Source organism: Thunnus thynnus, chromosome 8 (assembly GCF_963924715.1).
Source record: "Thunnus thynnus chromosome 8, fThuThy2.1, whole genome shotgun sequence".
NCBI classification, from domain to species: Eukaryota; Metazoa; Chordata; class Actinopteri; order Scombriformes; family Scombridae; genus Thunnus; species Thunnus thynnus.
The window spans coordinates 27,195,385-27,215,384 of record NC_089524.1 but is presented as its reverse complement, the minus strand read 5'-3'; the positions used below and the strand labels follow the sequence as shown (position 1 = coordinate 27,215,384).

Below are 20,000 nucleotides of genomic sequence, written 5' to 3'. Positions count from 1 at the left end.
ACTGGAAAACATGGACCTAGACATGGACAGTGACAGGCAAGACACATCATTACAGACACTGATCAATGAAAACCAGGAATATCTCAACACACAAGTCAGACATCTCAGACCTGTCAGTTTAGGACAGACAAGACATGTGGCAGACAATAATATCCCACTGTTGGAAATCCCTACTACTACTACTGTTTACAAGACGCAATATAAGTGCCACTGTATTTGAGAGTGCGTCAGTATGGCCTGGAGGCCTCACCACTAAAGAGCAGGCGGCGGGCAGCACGAGCCCAGTGGGCAGCGTGGCCGTGTGGCAGGAGCCACGCCCTGCATGGCCATGCGGTGAACCAAGCTCCAGAGGGAGAGCAGGTCAACCTGGCCACATGTGATCTGAGGACCAGAGTCATCACTGACCACACTCTTCAGGAAGCCTGACAGAGACTGATAGGAGTACGGAAACATGCAGATTTTGACTGAGCAACAGAGATGAAATGTAATCTAACACGAGCAATAGTAATTAGTTAATTGTTCTACAAACGGTGCACACTCAAAGATGTGAAGACAGACATATTGCAATAGTTATGTGTTTTTAGGAAGCCAAAGCCACACGACACAAGATTTATTGAGTTTGAACAGCAGCCCATTTGACAAACTTCACAGAGCGCCGATGAGAACGACACAGTTCTCCCACTTTCAGTTCACCACACATCGGATTCTCACAGAGTTAAATCCTGAGATACCAGAGAGCCTCTGCAGGGGATGGACGTGAGAAATAGTCCCCGCATCCACAGAAGAGAAACCATCAGAGGGACTCTTTAGTGTGTGGCTTTACAGATCAGGCGAGTGTTGACTGTGGCCTCAGCAAAAAAGAAAGGGCCTTAATTAGCCTTCGCTCCCAGCAGACTGCCAACCCAAGAATAGAGGTTAGATTAACAACAAGAAGTGAACACTTTTAATCAACTCTCAAAGCGTTTCCTTGTACCTCTAATGTCAACAGTTCACAAACACGTAATTAGAGCGACCAGAGGAAATGGATGTTTGGTAGGTGATGATGAGGTTTTATACATTTCAAAATACAAACGTGTGAAGTGACAATTCACAGTCTACAGATGCAGAATGAACAGCTGGGAAATGTGGAAAGCAAATGAATCTGGATACAAAACAGGACAGAAATGCACTTCTATGGAAATACATGACATACTGTATTGAACAAAGATGAATGAAGAACTATGTAAACACATACTGTAAGGAACAATATCCCTGGGCCATTCATATGAAAACATGCAACAATTCATTACAAAAGTCAACACGCACAGTACTTTGGATTTGCTTTTCATCCCTTCTTTTGGGGACACAGCAACAGTAACATATGTTAAGCACCACTGGTCTTCACGCAACAGGTCATGGGAAAACACTTGAACCTATATTTTTTAGAGTTCATACACTAACAGGGATCCTGTAGGGGGTTCTTAACAAAATAAAAAATAGCCAAACTTATTCTTAAATTAATGATGTGGGTCAGTATTCCACGGGTTGTTGGACCAACAACAGTTTTAAGTTGTCGACCATATTATATCTAAAAACAAAAATCTTCATTCCATGGTGCAACAAACACCATTCATTTTTCTCAGCTGGTTCTCTTGGGGTCATTCATATCTCTTCAAAAGTGAAGGCTCTAGTAAATCTGACAAAGAGGCATGAGAGATATGTTTACACTCTCTGGATTTCACATAAATAAAACCTTTCTGTGTGTGCTGTTTCAGATTTGGTTAGGTTGCTGTTTTCTGAGGCCCACCTCTCCTCAACCATTCTGTTTTAATACTTTAAGATGGTGAAATTTGAAATAAAAAAAAAAATGACTTACAGTATGCTCAGTTTGGACACCAAAGAACAGGTGTTCAATGTAACAGAAAGGTGTAAACATGCAAAATGCAGTTAAAACAAAAAAGTGCACTAAAAGGTCTTTGGTCGCAAGTTTTCTTTAACACTTGGCAACTGGCCACAAATGTACAGTAAGGTATTGGTCAGTAAATAGTACAGTGGAAGAGGTCAGGCTGTAACAGTATGAACAGTAACACTGGTTAAAGGACTACACGTGAAATGTCACAACATTTAATTTCCTCCGTGCCCTCTGAGCAGACCCAGCGGCTCTGGAGGCAGATCAAACAGATCTGGAATTTTGTTTGTTTGAAATATCCAAAACAATATCTAAACAATATGACAAAAAAATTACAAATGTACAGTCTATATTTCAATTTCAAAATACTCGCCCTAATGTTTTCCATATTCTATGTGTGTATTTTTAATAGCAACATTTCTGCTATCTATCCATCTGTGTATACAGTATGTATAGGCCAGACTGGCTGCATGAAGCACGAGACTGAACTTTATCTGAGGAATCAGATATCATTTTCAGTCAGTGCTTCCATAATTGGCTCTAGCTCTCTGTTTCCCCGTGGACGTTCTCCATATGTACTTTGAGGTAGTCGTTCCTGGTGAACTTCTTGTGGCAGAGCTGGCACTCTGCCATGGGCCGGTTAGGGTTGTGTGTCAGCTTATGCCTGCTGAGCATCTTCTTCAAGCTGAATGACAGATCACACACCTACAAAACAAAAAACATGAACATTTGAATCATTATACTTAAAGCGCACACACATTTTCCTGTTTACCAAAATCATCTGCTTAATATATAGTTGTATAGTTTTCATTTCAAGCTGTGAAGCCTTATCGCAAGCACAGCCGGAGACACAGAGTGATTTGTAAATCACACGTGGCGGACCTTGGCGACAGAAATCCCGTTTTTCTTTTTTTTTTTTTTCCACCAGTAGCGAGAGGGAATGCATGAAACTTAACATCCATCATAAATGAGCCATTTTACACTGTACAAATGACTCCATCGTCCTCTATCAATCATGGTAATCCGCCACTGGCTGGTGTTCAGCTGCAGTTCAACACACTGCTCTGAGAATCACAGCATGTGTCCTCCTCACTCCATCTGTGAAGACCTTCAGTGCAATGAATTACATACAGAAAATTTATATCTGTGGGCGAAAAATAGAAAGTATCAATGGAGGCGTTTTGAGATTCCTGTCAGATTATAATGCAGAAAGAATTTCTGATTTCAAACCACTATGTGGCTCAAAATTGGCTCATTTCACTGCAGCCTATCTAGCATTACGAATATAACTAGAGTCTATCATATTATCCATACTCTTATGGATGTGCTATCATGTTCTGGCTTTACTATCCAAGTGGAATTAAATGTATTTCAAACAACCTACAAATCTGATCCAGTGTCAGTAAAATATTGCACGGAGTGAAACGGTGACAGGAGCTGATGAGAGAGGGGCCTCCTCGTCTCATCGTAACCCAGATGTTACTGGATGCTTCTACAACATTTTTAATGCTGTTATGACAGACGCAGCTTATAGAGCCCTGTAGCCTGCTGGAAAACGTTCCTGGAACTGTGCAATCCTTTTGTATGACTTAAAATCCACCCAAAAATAAAATCCACATGTTATTTCTATTATCTTTAATAGTTTTGTGTAGAATTATTTACATGAAAATGTCTCTTCCAAAGCTGGGGAAAAAGAATCCAGATGAATGTTAAATGTTGCTGGAAGACACGTTCTGGTGATGCTTCGCTGACGATGAATAGGATACTGATTTTGTGGTCTTAAACAACAAATATAGATGATTCCCTGAGCACAGCCCAAACGAGAATCTGAGAATCCAGATTTGGGTGATGGATTAGACCCATGATTGTTTTTTGATGCTCATCAAAGAATTAAAAGATATTTGGAATCTTGAGCTATGATCTAAAAATATTGTTCATGACTTAACTGTCAAGTATAATACAAACAATATAATGTTAATTCTGTTAGAAAGGTGTCTTGCTGCCCAGAATCCTTTGTAGAAGCTTCAGATACAACAATCTGGGAACTGATCTTTTGGCTTCATATTTATCCATCAAATTAAAAAGTTTTGAGAGTTAGATAGGATTTGGGATTTAAGAGATTCCTAAGATACTGTTGCGGCTTTCCAGAAAAAAAAAAAAGAAAATATAAGGAGCTGCCTTATGTTTCCAATTTTTCAAAAATGGCGATTAAACACAGCATTGAAAAAGTTTGTTCTAAACATGGACAACATCTTCTGCCGCGTGTTCCCTCCCCAGTCTCTGAGAATAATTATTACTCCTGCAGTATTATAAGCAGAGGGTAATTTCTTCCTCTGATCCTCTCAATGTGTTTACGTGAGATCAGCCCACTCTGCCCCTCCAGAGAAGCAAGATCACTATCTGCCTCTAACTGAGCGGCCGCCCCCCCTTCCAACTTCTTCCCCACATCTGGCCTGGTGCCACAGCGCCATCACACACACACACATACACACACACACACACAGGCAAATACATGTAAGAATCAAGAGAGTGAGGACAGTTGCTGGCTGATCCTTTAGAGGTAGAGGTGGTTGGATACTCACATCACACTGGAAAGGTTTCTCTCCTGTGTGGGTCCTCATGTGCTCGTCCAGTCCTCTTTTCTGACTGAAGGCCTTGTTACACTCGCTGCATTTATACGGCTTCTCCTGCAGCGACACACAGACACACACTGCATTTAGAGAGGGCACTTCATCTGTCAGTGTGCGGCGGAACAATATATATAAAGCAATACTTCCCCAGTTTGTTCACATATGGACACAACCTGGTGGAGGATTTGTGTCCATAATGCACCAAGGTGCACACAAGTGTAGTGACACACGTATGTGCGCACACACGCTACGGGAGAAAAGCAAACAGACACGCACGGCACAGTGGAAAACACAAGATGTGGAAATATTCCTGTTACACACACACTTTTACACACTGATACCCTCTCACCTCGCACCCCTGTGTTCTCCCTGTGAGTTTATGAAGATATGAAATGAAAGACTGTACAGCCCCTGCAGTAGGGAGGAAATGACCGGCATAGGGGCCATCAAAAACACATGGATTCCTCAAAAGAGTAAGGAAAACACACCAGAGAAAATCCCTTTGAACGTATATCAGCGCACTGGCACTGTGGGGCTGTAGAATATCACTCCTCTGTCTCCACACCTCATCAGTTTACCAAAGAACATTTCCTCTGCGCCTTTTGGAGGACTGTCTCAGTGTCAGTCAAAGCGGCTATCTCACTGTGGGTGCGTTTTCACAAAAACTCCAAGTATGCATGTGTGTGCGTGCATGTACATGTGTTCAAATGGGCGGACGACCTTGAAAAGTAGGTGTGACCTAAAATCCGAGGGGAAAAAGCGGTGACACCTAAAAGACTTGAGGAGAAATAAGAAGCATGGAGATAGTGGGAGTTGGCTCCCAGTGTCACTCTTTGGGAAGCTGTTTTTGACAAGACTGGCTGATAGCGAAGGCTCTACCCATTTAAAGCTTAGTTGTCATGGGAACGGGGTGAATGCAGGAAGTGAGGGTCCTGGGAAAGGCGCTATCATGTGGGCGGGGCAAGGAGTGCCCAGTGACAACAGGATACAAAAGGAGGTAAAGATCAGGTTCACTGCATGTGCGCGTGTGAGCGGGCACATGTGTGTGAGGGGATTTAAGTATGCAACTGTTTGTGCGCATGTGACAGAATAAAGGGGAGCATTGGGAAAAAAAGCTTTGTGTGTGTGTGTGTGAGAGAGAGAGAGAGAGAGAGAGAGAGAGAGAGAGAAACCGGCCTCGAGGAAACACACTCAGTGGTGATCTGTGTGATGCAAATTTCCACTAACGAGGATCACTTCTCCCAGTAAAGAATTCTTTCTCCATAAGGGAAGAATGGTTCTTGTATGACAAAGAAAAAAAAATCTATGAGGGGTCAAAGTTCAAAGGTCAGGAAACACATGGATGGACTTAGGTGATGTGGTGTACCCAGAATGCATCGCTATGACCCCGGTAACATCGAACATCTGTACCTGGTGACCTTCACTCTGCAGCAGCTGTTCACCCTTCGACCTTTAACCTGATCTTTCCTCTGAATCTGACCACTCTCCACAGACAGCAAATGTATAAAGGCATGGATGGAGTCTTGTTTATTTACTCCATGAAAGCCTCACTTCTCATGTGTCGTGTTAAATATGTGGATATTTGTAAAGCAGCATGCCAACAGGAAGTTGTTATGCTCTCATAGGCTTTAGGGTGCAGTTGTTGTGCAGTTGTCAGGATGTGTTTTCATATACTGAAAGATACTGACTGTTGCTAACTGATTGTCTAAGAGTGGTCATTTCCTTGCTGTAGGTGCTGAATGAAGACTGAGGAAACACATCCAGGTTTTCAGTACAGTGGATATTCTCATGTGATAGTATATTTATAACATTTCAATGATAGGAATCAGAGAAGTTGCAATAATAGAACTACTACCGTTGCTCATGTCTGATCATGAGACAGTGTTTGTGGGTAGAACTGAAGCCATGGTGCAAGCTCTTTGCTTTGTATGAGTGTGTGACTTTAAATAAAATTATAATGATAATGATATACATATGTAATTTTGGTCATCCTGAACTGATTTTACAGGAAATGGTTGCCATGACGCGTAGTTTCCTCTTTCCTGGCTGCTTCTTTGATTCATGTGTTTCTATTATTCTGCGTATGTCAGTGATTGTTGAGTTTAAAATGCAATAAACAAATGTGATAATGAAAGAAAGACTTGTACTGTAATTGGGTTATTACTTAAATCCACAGTAACTGTCGTCTATTTTTTGCCCTTTTGCTCTCAGTATGTTAGCTCCTTATTCTCTTGTGATTGTTGCACAAAACGAAGGAAACTAGCGAGCCCTGCTGAATAGATAACAAAGCATCTGAAGTAGGTGTTAGAGATGATACGAGTTTCCTTTTAAAAATGCGAATGTGATGTAATAAAATTATCACAAGTCTCCTGTTGTTGCTCTTCACCAGAGTTAAATGGCACCAACACTAAAAGCAAAATGTATGATTGAGATATGTAGAGATTGTTTAAATGAATTCCAACAAATTATGTTAGTTCTTATTCATACAGACTGATTTTTTTTTAAATGACAACCCTAACATAAATTATTTCATTATGAAAACAGTGAAAGCCTCTCTAAGTTTTAAAATTTACAGTACTCAAGCAGCCTGGCTTCATGCCCAAGAGCAAAATATGGAACCTTTCAGATAAAAAGTGTGTTTCTTATTAGACAACACACAGCCACATCCATTTGCATCCGAGATCAAAACAACATTATTAAAAATCTCCTTATTTTTAAAATGCCAGCAGTTCAGATTCAGCATTAAATGTGTTTCATTCTAGTTGCTGATGATGTGGTTTGTGGTATAAACACACAAACTACAAACGCATCCATCTCATGTCATCTGTACATTAACAGTGAGCTTCAGCTCCTTCAGCCAAATGACATTAGTTTCGCCGAACAGTGACTTCATCTGGCTCTGCTGTTTGTAACTGTTCAGCCCATATTTCAGAGCGCTGTGAGCAAAGGCAGATCTGGGAACATTAGGAACAAAACATCAGTCAGTTTAATCAGCAGCTCACTAGGAAATTATACCTGCCTGTTTCTACTGAGAGACGTCAACCTGGGCAGGATACCTCCATTATCGACACGATGTAACAGCAGAGCGCTGTGCTCTGGACAGCATTAAAGGAGAACAAATCTTTGATATTAACAGTGCTGACAGGACCCTACTGTCACACTCATAGCTGTATAAATTGATGATGGAAATCTATGATGAAATACATATTAAGTCTCATTCGTCAAACGTGACGCCGACACACACACACACACATCCAGATGCACAAAACGAGCTCATGGAAAGTGTCGCTTTTTTGGAGAACTTCAATGCGTCGAGGAGTGACGCAGGGAAATGAGCGACGTCCCAACCAAGGATATGACCTCATGACGTCCAGTACCACAAGCCTGTGACTCACTCTACACATTTCCAGGCCTTTAAAATAATGTTTGCTATGTCTTCTGAATGTAAGCAGTTGTCCAGAGAGTCAGCTGTTCTCCGTTTATAAAGCAGTAAAAGAGGGAATGTGAGTAACCAACACAGTGTGAATGAAGTGTATTTTCTTTTTGACTGTATTTACAATGTCTTTTGTGTCAGTATGCATTACTAGCTGCTGCTTCATGAAAGAACCTGTGAGTGTGGAAATTACCTCATGATTAAATGGGTTGGGAGTGTCACATAGACAAAAGACAAAGAAATGACAAGACTTTTCTCGCTAGGTGAGGTGTGTGAGAATTTCTTTATGCACACTCTGCAAAAAAAACAAAAGCTAAACAGAAAGTCTGAAGCGTAGCATCCAGATTAAAAGATAAAGTCAGTAGGACACCTGGGACTGAGTCGCTTTTTCATTTTCTGTCTCTACACCTATTCACCATCTTGTCTTTTCTTCTCTCATCTCTCTGCATCCTGCATGAAAGTTTATATATGCATCATCGCTCACTACTATCTAGTAGACATCATGCATGTTGCTCTCACGGATTCTATTTACGTTTTGTGGTTATAAAAAAATGTATATTGGACAGCTGGTTGGCTGGGTAATCCCCACTCTAGATTTCTGAAGGAGATTTAGATTTACAGAGCACAGACTTATACACTTATAGTCAGAGTTATTTGGTGTTGCTTCACACTCAAACAAAGATTAACACAGGCAAACACAAAGAAAAGCCCAGAATGTAAAAGGAACATACAGTTGACTTCATTGCGTCAAACAGAACCAAATACAAACACACTTGTTTTTGAATGTCACGAATAAGGATCAAAATCAGGCAAAACTACTGCTGTGAAAGGGAAGACAATAAAACATTAAAAGCAGTACAGTTAGGTTTTCAAAGGCTTTTTTCACAGCAGACATTTTGATTTGTCACAGCAGGGGAAACACAGGTGTTACTAATAACATTAACGATTGCTCCGTTCTATTCAAGTGGCCCAATAATAATACAATATAGTGTGACAGTGAGCCAACATGCACAACCAGGACTCTGAAACTGAAGCAGCTAAATGGAATTCAGCCATCATTAAGTTTATTATTTACACCTGTGCTTTTCCTTCTGTGAGATGTCAAAATGTCTTTCATGAAAAAGGCCTACGGTGCATTTGGTGATGCTTTGACTGGATAACCATGCCAATGCTTTTATCACTTCAGTAAATATATAATAATGCCACCAGAGCATGCGGCAGAAATAAAAACACAAAGGCACATAGTTACACTTGAAGGTTACTGTGTAGTAAAAACACTGTTGAGTACAACCACAACTGTGTCACAGTCAGCAGCACTTGATGCACCAGAGCAGATACTCTATACATCCAAAATATCTATATTGTATCCAATCAAGTTTATTAATTGTGAAATCTAAAATTATGACCGGTAACGTGAGAAAAATAATGGTGTTTGTACATAGTGGAGTAGCAATTAATAGCAATGGAGAGTACACAACATCTACCCTTAAAGGAAAATGAGAGATGGTGAAAAACTTACTCGAGTGTGTGTACGGATGTGCATCTTCAGGCCATCGTTCTTGCTAAATGCTTTGTCACAATAGGGGCACTGGTACGGACGCTCACCTAGGGAACAAAACACCGTCAGTGTGTATGAGACCACATCATTCATATATAAAACTGATACTGTACCGTACAGTTTTAAGTTCAACCTTCAACTCTATCAAACAGGAAGACATTCACAGGAAGAAACTTACTGATCACAAACACACATTCACAGATACAAAGATGTTCTCCAACATGACCATCTTAAAGACGTGAAAAATGTGTATATTTAAGTATCTTGGCCATGCTAAAAAGTGTGACGTCCTGCCTCACGGATAGTTTAGGTGTGTGTGCTGCTACAATACTTCTGTCCTGTGCCTTCCTGTAGGTGCTGTTCCTGACATGCTCTAACACAGATCTGACCGGGCTACTGGTACAACAGATATTATTCACTTTGAACCAGTCATTTCACTATTCACTCCAGAGCAAACATTTGTGTTGGCTTGAATTCACGGCTTGCTGTCTGAGCAACAACTGGCCAGTAGTTTAGGAGCACATCAGAGGCAATGCGGCTTATCCTAGCTGGATCAAAAGCAGTTCAGCCGAACTCCTACAGATCCTATCTGAGCGCACACCGATGATGACAAAGAGAAAGTGACAGGCTGTCAGTCAAACAGTCCATGGACACATGGATCTGTTTACCCTGTGCTGATCCATGGGCCAGATAGGAGCACCACAGTTGATTACTAATCTATAAAAAGGATATGAGGTAACCTATAGAAGTGCACTGAAATGAAAATCTCAGACAGGAAAATACAGTATAAAACTGACAAGAAAAAAACCTGGGTTGAATAATTGCTTAATTTATTGCATAGCTGTACTCTTAATCAGGAAGCTAGTACAATCTAAATCAACCTCCTGTGTTCAGGAAACTAAAACGAGATCAAGGAATCAAACAATAAAAAGGTATTGACCTTTTTTTTCTTAAGTCCCCTTCCTTATGATATAAAGACTACTCTCCTCTGAATTCATCTATATTCCTGCAAGTGTATTCAGTGCACTTAAATGATATGCTAAAATTAGACATCACTGCAGCACAACGATCTAATGTCTTAATAGTAACGTAATCTCTCTTCAGTGACTAATTGTTGAATAGGCAAGTGAGTCATTTTATTGATGGGGGAGATGTTTTGCCCCTTTAAGTAATAAGGTTAATTAGCTGTGTTTCCTTGGGATTCAAAATGCAAAGATGCTTATTAAATCAGAAAATCCATCTGGGGAATATATGAGAGGAGTAATATTATCCCACTGCTATAAACACAAGTGTTGGAGGGATATTTCTCTTCTGTTTCTTACAGTTAGGTCCAAGTCTGGTTACACAGCCAAGATGTGAAATATTGATTGAGGTATACAGTAAATATTTAAGACAATTTTTATGTTTATTACATTAAATATTAAGTAGAGAGGACAAATCTTAAAGGATATTCAGGCATTTATGTTGAATAATATGGTGGCAGAAGCAAATGTGTTTGTATATGTGGAAATTATACATTTGAATTATTTCATTTGAATGTTGCTGCTGGTTTTTCATGTTATTTTTTTCTGACTTAATGAGATAAACTCATATAACTATTTGTGGAGTCTGACCACTAATTTGACTTCATCTTTTTTTTTTAGACTTGATCTTTCAAATGATTCACATCTCATGACGTCTATCTTCCAGCAGAGAAGATACGACAGCGGTCATGTAGCAGATACACAAGTGGGGGTCTAAATCCACCATAAACCCCCCACAAGAGGGCTTCAGAGGAGCACAAGGATAAGCGCTGTGACACAAAGTAATAAAACATGTAACCTCACGTTGGTGTGGAAAGGGTTAACGTGACATGTGGACTGATTACACATACCAAAACATGTGCACAGGGCAGCTCACAATTCTGTCCCAAAATCCCCTCCTGCACAATTTCAGCCTCTAGGAGGCCTTTTGTTGACAAACAGGAAAATCTGAATGCCAGATGTGTTTTGAGACAGAGGAGAGTAAATCCTATGTCTTATGTAGCATGTGTGGTATCGGGTTAAGGCCCCGCACTAGCCTTGGGGAGTCCTGGGGAAGGCATTAGTGTGCTAATAGCACCAGAGCACAGTGTGCCAGTGTACTCTGCGCCTTGGATCATATCCCTCCCAGGAGCTGGCTATTGTCAGTGAATACACAGCACAGACAACCACACCCTGCAAACACAGGGGCTCGCAATAAGTGCACGCCAATTCACCTACTTAACCTATACACTCTCTGGTTCTGGACATGTGTGCCTCATCTGGAAAACAGAGAAAATGATGGTATTCGATATTCTAAAAGAGGTCATTCATAGATAGATTTGCTCACTTGCAGATCCCATGTCTTACTCAATCTTAATAACAAACACTGCTTTCATTTCTTTTCCAATAGTCCAACCTGCTTGGAATAAAATAAGAGCAACTCAATCTCTTAGTGAAACAGGAAATAAACAAATGCTACTAGGAAACCTAAGTAGTAACATTCTTGCAACATTCGTCTCTGTTATTCGTGCGAGAGGCTTTGTGTCTGTTCCGCTGAGTGTTACTGTAACTAGAAACCCTCCACTTATTCTCCAGATTGAGCCAGATTGTTTGGGGATTATGAGGGGTGGCTGCAGCACTGAGCCAGGGCTTTATGTGTGTGGAGATGGTAACTGATTTAGCATGTGCTGAAACAGTACACCATCTCTTTGACCCCGGGTGTCTCCCCCGCCCCCTGCTGTGGCCCTCACACTCCTTGTCTGCTAATCGATCCGTTTGGCACCCCTCGTGTGTTGTATATGTGTGCATACGGCCGTGTGTCTGGTTAGCAGATGGTCGGCTTTGTCGTTTGCCTGCCGCACAGCGTTCGTGTTATGGAGAACGCTTTGTAGCTTCGGGCTCTGGTCTGAAAGACATTAGTGCTGTCCATCAGAAATTAATTCCTGGCTTCCTCCAGTTCAGCCAGACAGTGGCCCTCCACTGTCCTTCTCTCTGCCCTGTGCCACATGCCGACAGGGGCCACGGAGGTAATGTGATATTGGTGTGTTGGAGATGATAAGAGATTGCCTTTGATGAGCTGTAGGAACGCCCGACAACTTTTACACTTGACCTTTCCATTATAGCTGAGGTCTCGGTAGATTTCTCCACTTCCTCAAACAATTCTCCATGTGAAGATACCTGTATCAGACAAGTCCATGCCCGAGCCTAACCACAGACTCGCCTTACCACACATGCAGCAGATCTGAACTCCTGACACGTGTCCCAAAACACAATCCTCAATCCAAATAAAGCATCTGCCCAGCACCAAAAAGGAGTTAAAGCTATATATAGCATTATAGCGAAGCACTATTCATCATAGGGACAGACAATCATTCAGTACATGGTGATTTTACTTTACAAGATTGTAACCATGACCACAGTCAAGACAAACAAAATCATCTGTGCGTTAATAGGTTCAGTGATTCCAGAGTTCTACCAGATGTCCATTTGAGGGCAGTTGTTCTGTTTTGAAATCACTTAAAGCTGCAATGTGTAGCTTTTTAAAACATCAAAATATGGCTGTGTATAATTACCATAAAAAAATGAAACCATGATCAAAACAATTAGTATCCTCTGTCTCGTGCCAGTGGTATAGCTAGTGCGTGTTTAAGAAATTAAGACGGCATTTTTCAAGAACAAAATACTTTAGTGGAGTGTGCTGTATACTGACATGAATATTAATAGTTGTCTCATTGACAAATGCCTATTTGCACACAAAAAAAGCAGCCTTCTGATCTTGCGCCAAAGAGCAATCTGAATCCCAGCAATCCAAAGTAAATTACACAACAGAAAATGCACATAGAATCTAAATTTAAGTAGCAGCAATTTTCTGATGTTAAAATGTTTCATGTAGCACACAACTGTAACACAAGCCTTTAGTACAGTGAGGGAGATCTACTTCACTAGTCATCTGTGGTGCAAAAGTTACAGAACCATACTCTTACTCTACGTCTCTGAGGAAAACCAGACACTGGGTTTTGGCCCATATGTATATCATCTACTGTATATAATCTGATAATAACAGACTATAGGCTTTGACAATGACAGTTCCCCTGTGTCCTGGATCTGTGAGAACTTGGACTTGTTAATTTGTTGACTTGCCACTGGCTCGTTCTATTGTGCCTTCATTTGATTACTGACTGATTAGTACATCAAAGAGGTATGCCACTGATTTTACACATTTACACAGGTCGTATCATGTCTGCTGTGACTCTGAATGTAGCTCTCTATAAGCTGAGAAAATAACCCTGATCATGTCATGCATTATGGGATATTTTGGGAGCATGACCTACAGTATACTTGAGTCAAACAGTCAGTTTCTGCTGCTTCAATTTTGACCATAAATCTAAAAACTTCACAGAAGTGCAATAACAAATTGCTGGGATGCAGCCTTAAAGCCATGTGTGAATTTTTATAGCAACTTTAAATCATTCTGATGATTTTTGTTTGTAGTAGAATGAGACAATTCCAGTGAATTCTCAGCATGGCGTCTCTGTTTTGCTTTCAACTCAGTCATGTCAGTGTCCTAGTTAAATTCAACAGTGTAGAGTCGACACTTTGTAGTGGTGGCTATTCTTCGTTTTATTCTGTCTCATGTTTCTGTCTGTTACATTTGCAGTGTGTTACAATGTTGATGGTCATGAACAACTCACTTGAACTATTGATGTGTTTCATAGTCAAGGTTTTTTTTTGTCTGCTGAACCTGTGCAAACACACTAGAGACATCCTCGCCTGACTAGACATGTGGAAAATCTGTATTTACAACATGGACACTAAATCATGATTTTTAAGGGTTAAAATGCATATAACACTGATTTGTTGCAACACAGCTCATGGTCTAACACTAGGGATTGTGCCCAAACATGACATGTCCTATGATGTCAGTATGACACCGAGGCACTGGGTTCTGTCAACATCTCCCTTGACATTAATATTTTTCATGACCCCACTTTGGTTATTTACCACATCATGGCACACATGTTGGGAAAATCTACTCACACTGAGCTCTGATGTGGAGAAGGACACATTTGCATCATGATGGGGCCAAAAAGAATAATTTAGAAAATGACAGAAACATCCATCATGACTACTGAGTTCCACAACGTCTTCAACATCCACGTCCAAGTTTTTGACAGCTCACACTTTATGGGTTGTTGGTGATCTCATAAAGGCTGTTCTATGAGACGCCTGCCTCTGTCGCGCTACAACTAATTTGTCTGAGCTCAGCATGATGTTCAAACCAAATTAAACTGAAACGTAACCCAAGCCAAATATGCAGTATAAATATACAAATATACAGAGATTTATGTTTCCAATTTTTTTATTTAAAGCTGTTTCTCACTTTGCCCATTTCTCTCATAATTCTCTTCAGTGTTGGTAAAATGATCGGGGAAGGAAATCTCCAAGGAATCCTCCTCAAAACAAAGTCCTCTGTGTTTAGCAGGTAAATAATCAATGCTGACTTGTTCCTGTGAAGCAGGAAGACAAACAAGATCAAGCTTTCCTGTCTGCCATCCAGAGAAGCTGTCGATTTAAAGGTCTTCACCTCAGCTGGTGGCCTTTTTTAAGAGATTACTGACAGAATAACTAGCCATCTCTAAAGTTTTACTTACATTAACGGGGTTGTTTTATGATTTACACATTCCACATTTATCACACAATTTACATACCCAAGGATGAGTTACATGAGCCATGTGTGCCAACGAAATTACCCTTCACTGTTTGAAAACAAGATGAGTCTTGTCAGGATTGTCGCTCAGGGAACGACTCACACTTTTCACCAAAGCTTTTTTTCCCCCATCACAAAAAAACACAACAAACAAAAAAATCCCAGTCTATAGAATGAGGGGACAGATTTACAGCCAGTCAGGGTCAAGGGTCATCCTGCTGGATGCTTTCTTGGAGTGGTCTTTTCTCTCTTTACTCCTTTCTTTCTTTGAGGTGTCCCCTCGGCTCCCACCCCTCCCCCAGCATTCCTCTCTTTTGTTTATTCTATATAAATACAATCAGACTGGGCTGCGGCCCACACTGGTTTACATTCTCCCTTTCTGTTGGTTTGTCCTTCACACATACACATGTATGAAAACACACACATAAACAGCTCGCACACACACAGATACAAAGGAGGCTGTTGACAGAGTGTGGTAGACTTGTCAAAGGACCATCGTCCTGCTACCACACTGCTTTACCGACGCTCAATTACATACACACTTTGAACAATACATACTAACCTTAACAACACCTGAAGAGAGGCTACATATATATGATTCGGGCTGAAATAACTGTTAATATGATAAGAGCTGTGGAATCCAAGGGTATAAAGGTGTGAAGCTAATGAAGCTGACTAAGACATTTATGTGGGCTGGTAATGATGCCATTCCTGCACCTGGATTCAATGGGAAGATCAGAAAACATTCCGCAGACAGGAAGACTGGTATGCTTTACAGAAAATTGCCATTTTTGACAAACCTATTCAGCTTAAAAGGCCATCAGCAGATGTGTCTTGTTCCAGAAGGTAAACAAAGTAAAATGGCATATTCAATCCCAAAAAGACAGTAGCACTGTGTAACAATGGGGAGGGAACACGGCAAGGACAGAGAGATGAAGTTTAAGTGTTAGAGAGGAAAAGAGGGAGACAGCCAGGAGCGGGCAGAGAGACAGAGAGAAAGAAAGAGTGAGTGAAGGAGTTTAGAGGCCAAGAAGTGTGTGTGTGGCCGTGCCAGGTCTCTGCACCAGTCTGTTGGTAAGGAAACGCACAGGAATGTGTAGCTTTCCAGTTTAAGGCAGTTTAATGAACATCCAGGGCTCTATTTTTGTGGCGGTGCAAAGGCTGGTGCAGGCATTGAATTTTAATGTTAGAACATTTTTACATGTTGGAAGTGACCTCGCCACACTGACTACAAGTTGACTTTTGGAAGTAACAACTCTTAAATCAACATATTTACTGACTGTCATGAAAATCCAAAAGTTTGGCCACCACTGCTTCTTCTGTGTAACTTTAAAATGATGTCAGCAGGTGAGTTCATCACTCTGTACTGTTTGGTTGCTGCAAAACAAAACAATATAGCCCTCTCTCCCTATAAGAAATCCTCTATTCAGTCTGAATATCAGGCTTGGTATTTATGTGGTCTCTCATGTTGGAGGACCAGGTCTGTTTCTAATGCAACATGATACAGTTGATAATTTGGTCATTGACTGGACCAACACATTTAGAGCAACATACAGAATCCAAGTTCAATTTGATTATAGCAAGAATGCCAGTGGAGAATTTTGTACTGAGCTAACGATTGAAATATGACTTACAGCTCTATGGACATGTGTAGATACGACAGCATGACTAGCACTGATACTCCAGTGATGGTAATGGCAGCTGACTGAAGGTCGACTTAAAGCATTGAACTATGGAGGGCCACTGACCTGTGTGGCTGCGGATGTGGACCCTTAGCGTGCCGTTGCTGGCAAACTTTTGTCCACAGTACGGGCAGATCTTCTCCTTTTCCCCCGTGTGTGTCTGGGAGGGAAATGATAAAACAGACATATGGATGATGTTAAGAAAAACATTTGTAACATTCATCCTCACATCCTTCCTGCATTACAAACTAAAATGTGATCTACTGTGATAGCTGGGATTCAATGTCAGGACGTATCAGATACTCATCAGAACATTCTAAAAAATAGAGAATTAAGCTTTATCATACTGTATCTTTAAACAACTGTTCATACAAACATAATTTGATTTTGGTACTTTTTGTTTGGTGAAAGCAACTCCAGGATCTAGATTCCACTTTAAATGCTCTCTTCAGAGCATTTTCTTAACTGACCTGTCAGATTGGGTTAAAAAAAAAACTAAATTTCAGTATCCCCCATACTGCAACACTAACAAGTGAATGGAGGTGCACATGTTCACATGACAATGGATCCACTGAGCTGCCCTGAGGGCAGGATCAAAGAACACAGATGATGCACGTATGTATTCATCTCCCCTTCCTCTTTGCTCTTCTTCCTCTCCCTTCACCTCCCAGCAGTCCACTATGTTGAGCTCTGTGGACTCATAAGGGCTGCACATGCAAACAGGGAAGAAGGGCATGTGGAAAGGGTGTACTACCTCCTCTACCTTTCCCTTCACCCCTTCCCCCTCGTTCCTCTCCTTCCCTCTTTCCTTGTTGAAAGATACGCTCTGAATTCCTCTCCTGGCCTGTTGTAAATTCCCGAGAATAATCGTGAGTTTGAAAGGCTCAAACTCAGAGCGACAGTTTCAACAGCAGTACAACAATACAGGAACACCTCCTCTCTGGGCCCCCATCCTTTCCTCCATCACCCCACTGTGTCCCTCTGACACCTCGGGTGTTTCGTTACAAAGGCTCCATCCACACACACACAGAAACACACACACATGCTCACACACACACACACATACACATGCATACATCCATGTGAGTTTCCAAACATGCACACACAATCATGCACAAACAAATCCACATATACGAACACATGTGTCCCAGATGGAGCCGTGCTGCATTATTTAGTTAGTTGTTTGTACAACAGAGAAAACATTTTCCACCTTCATAAACAGATAGCCGAAGGGAACGCAAGCAATTGCACTGGAGAACATCAGGTTCTAAATCATAAGTGTGGAATTTACGGGGGGTTGTAGGTAATCATCAAAAGTTTTTATATTTAAATGGCCCATATGTCTGTAACTACTCAAAAACCAACCCTGTAATTTTCAGTGATTCGTGCATTCTTGCAGCCCAGCATTGACAGAGATGAGACTATCTTGTACAATGTGCAAAATATACAATACATGCACATACATGCTGACACACACACACCCTCTCATATAACACAACTCCAGGCTCACTGAGGAGAGAGCATTTACTGTAACACAAGAGTGCTCCATGAATTACTTGGGCCTGTTCTGCCAGAAATGTACTGTACAGCATTACTGTTCAATTACACGAGCAACTGCTGCAACGACATATTCACACGTGATGAGAGTTCAGGGAAACAAGCAGACATAAACTCAAAGATCAATTCTGTCCTGTGTTGAGTAGGGAAGAAAGAAAGCGGATGATTCTGTAGCACAATTTCCACGGCAAAAATTTTAGCAAGTCATTCAGTGCTATCATCAACCTTTTCATAAAACTTCAAACTTAAGTAATTGCATTTGCCACATAAAATGTCAGATAGGCCTTTCCATCACTATCAAAATTGACATTTGATTAAGTACAACTCTTAAAGCAACTAAATTTCAAATTATCTGACAGATTCACTTGTTTAAATCAGTCAATCCACTCAAGCTTAGTGGCTACATCTGTAAGGGCTTGTAGAGGAGTTATCTAGTAATTCAAAAGCAGCCTTTCTCTTAGAATAATGGAGGTAAGCTCATAGTGGGAAACCTGGATCAGATGTTTTGCTTTCATGATGTTACTTTTGATTTTCATCATATGTGCAAAATCAGACATGGTGCACAGAGCTGCGGGTCGATTTTGATGCTAACAAAGCATGGCTGTGATAACTATTTGTAATTATTTGGGAGGCACAGTTTGCTCAAAGTGTACATTCAATAAGACCTCAACAATAGTATGGTTAAACGCCGGGTTACTCTGCACACATAAACACACCCAGTAAGTTGTTGTCTCCTCGGCAACCTGACTTTGATCAAGGCCAGATCTCTCAGCAGCCTCCAGAGCCGCCTGTAAGCAGTGAGACAGTTCATAGGCCTGTCTTCAGCCCTACTGTTCTGAGACAACCTCCGAGACATTTTCTTTTGCTGTGTGCCAAGAAGCTGTTTGGTTTCAATCTTGATCCATAACCACACCGGACATTGTCAGATTTAGGGCTCATAATCTGCAGCGAGATCTGTTTGGGGCTTTGAATCCCTGCGGAGCTAATGGACTAACTGCCATTTCTAATCAACATAGGAATTGATTCCAAGCTTTTATGGGTAGCAACGGTCAAGATGGATGTTTGGTTTGACAGTCCAAGATATTAGTACAGTTAGCTGCATCACTTTCTAGAGACGAGGAGTAAGACTGGATGTGAAACAATGGAAACATTTTGGTTAAGTAGATGGCTGGGCTGTCATCTCTTCCCTTTTAAATTCAGTTTGATAGATGAAGATTGATGATGGAAAATCAGATTTAATACTGCAATTTAGAGGAATGCTTCCATTACTTTGCCTTTGACTCAAAATGCACGCGAGGTACAGTTTATTCTTAGAAACTTAGCAATTCAAAGAATTTGTGACCCAATCACAATTAATCTGAAGTTTAAAGCAGTATTTCAAGATGATTTGGCAAGTTTTCCTAAGTAATTTTCAAACTGTTATTTTTCACCTGTTTGCATTTCAAATAAACAACAATTTCAGTTGAAGTCAATTTCGTGACAAAGCGACAGCCCCAGCCGACATGCAATCACTGCCTATGATTGAGGTTGTCTGGCTCAAGCT

General features: G+C 40.9%; 1 protein-coding gene across 2 annotated transcripts in view; it reads right to left on the bottom strand.

Annotated features, from left to right (window-relative positions):
• Positions 1–920: 920 nt before the first annotated feature.
• prdm5 (PR domain containing 5) overlaps positions 921–20,000 on the bottom strand; it is a 35,124-nt gene continuing 16,044 nt past the window's right edge. The window contains exons 15-18 of one of the 2 annotated variants that reach the window (XM_067597666.1): positions 16,967–17,060; positions 9,471–9,556; positions 4,471–4,575; positions 921–2,593 (exon numbers count right to left, since the gene is read on the bottom strand). In XM_067597666.1, the coding sequence (XP_067453767.1) occupies positions 2,429–2,593; positions 4,471–4,575; positions 9,471–9,556; positions 16,967–17,060 (450 nt within the window). In that variant the 3' untranslated portion in view covers positions 921–2,428. The remainder of the gene's footprint in view (positions 2,594–4,470; positions 4,576–9,470; positions 9,557–16,966; positions 17,061–20,000) is intronic. The other variant, XR_010929337.1, reaches the window with a different exon arrangement.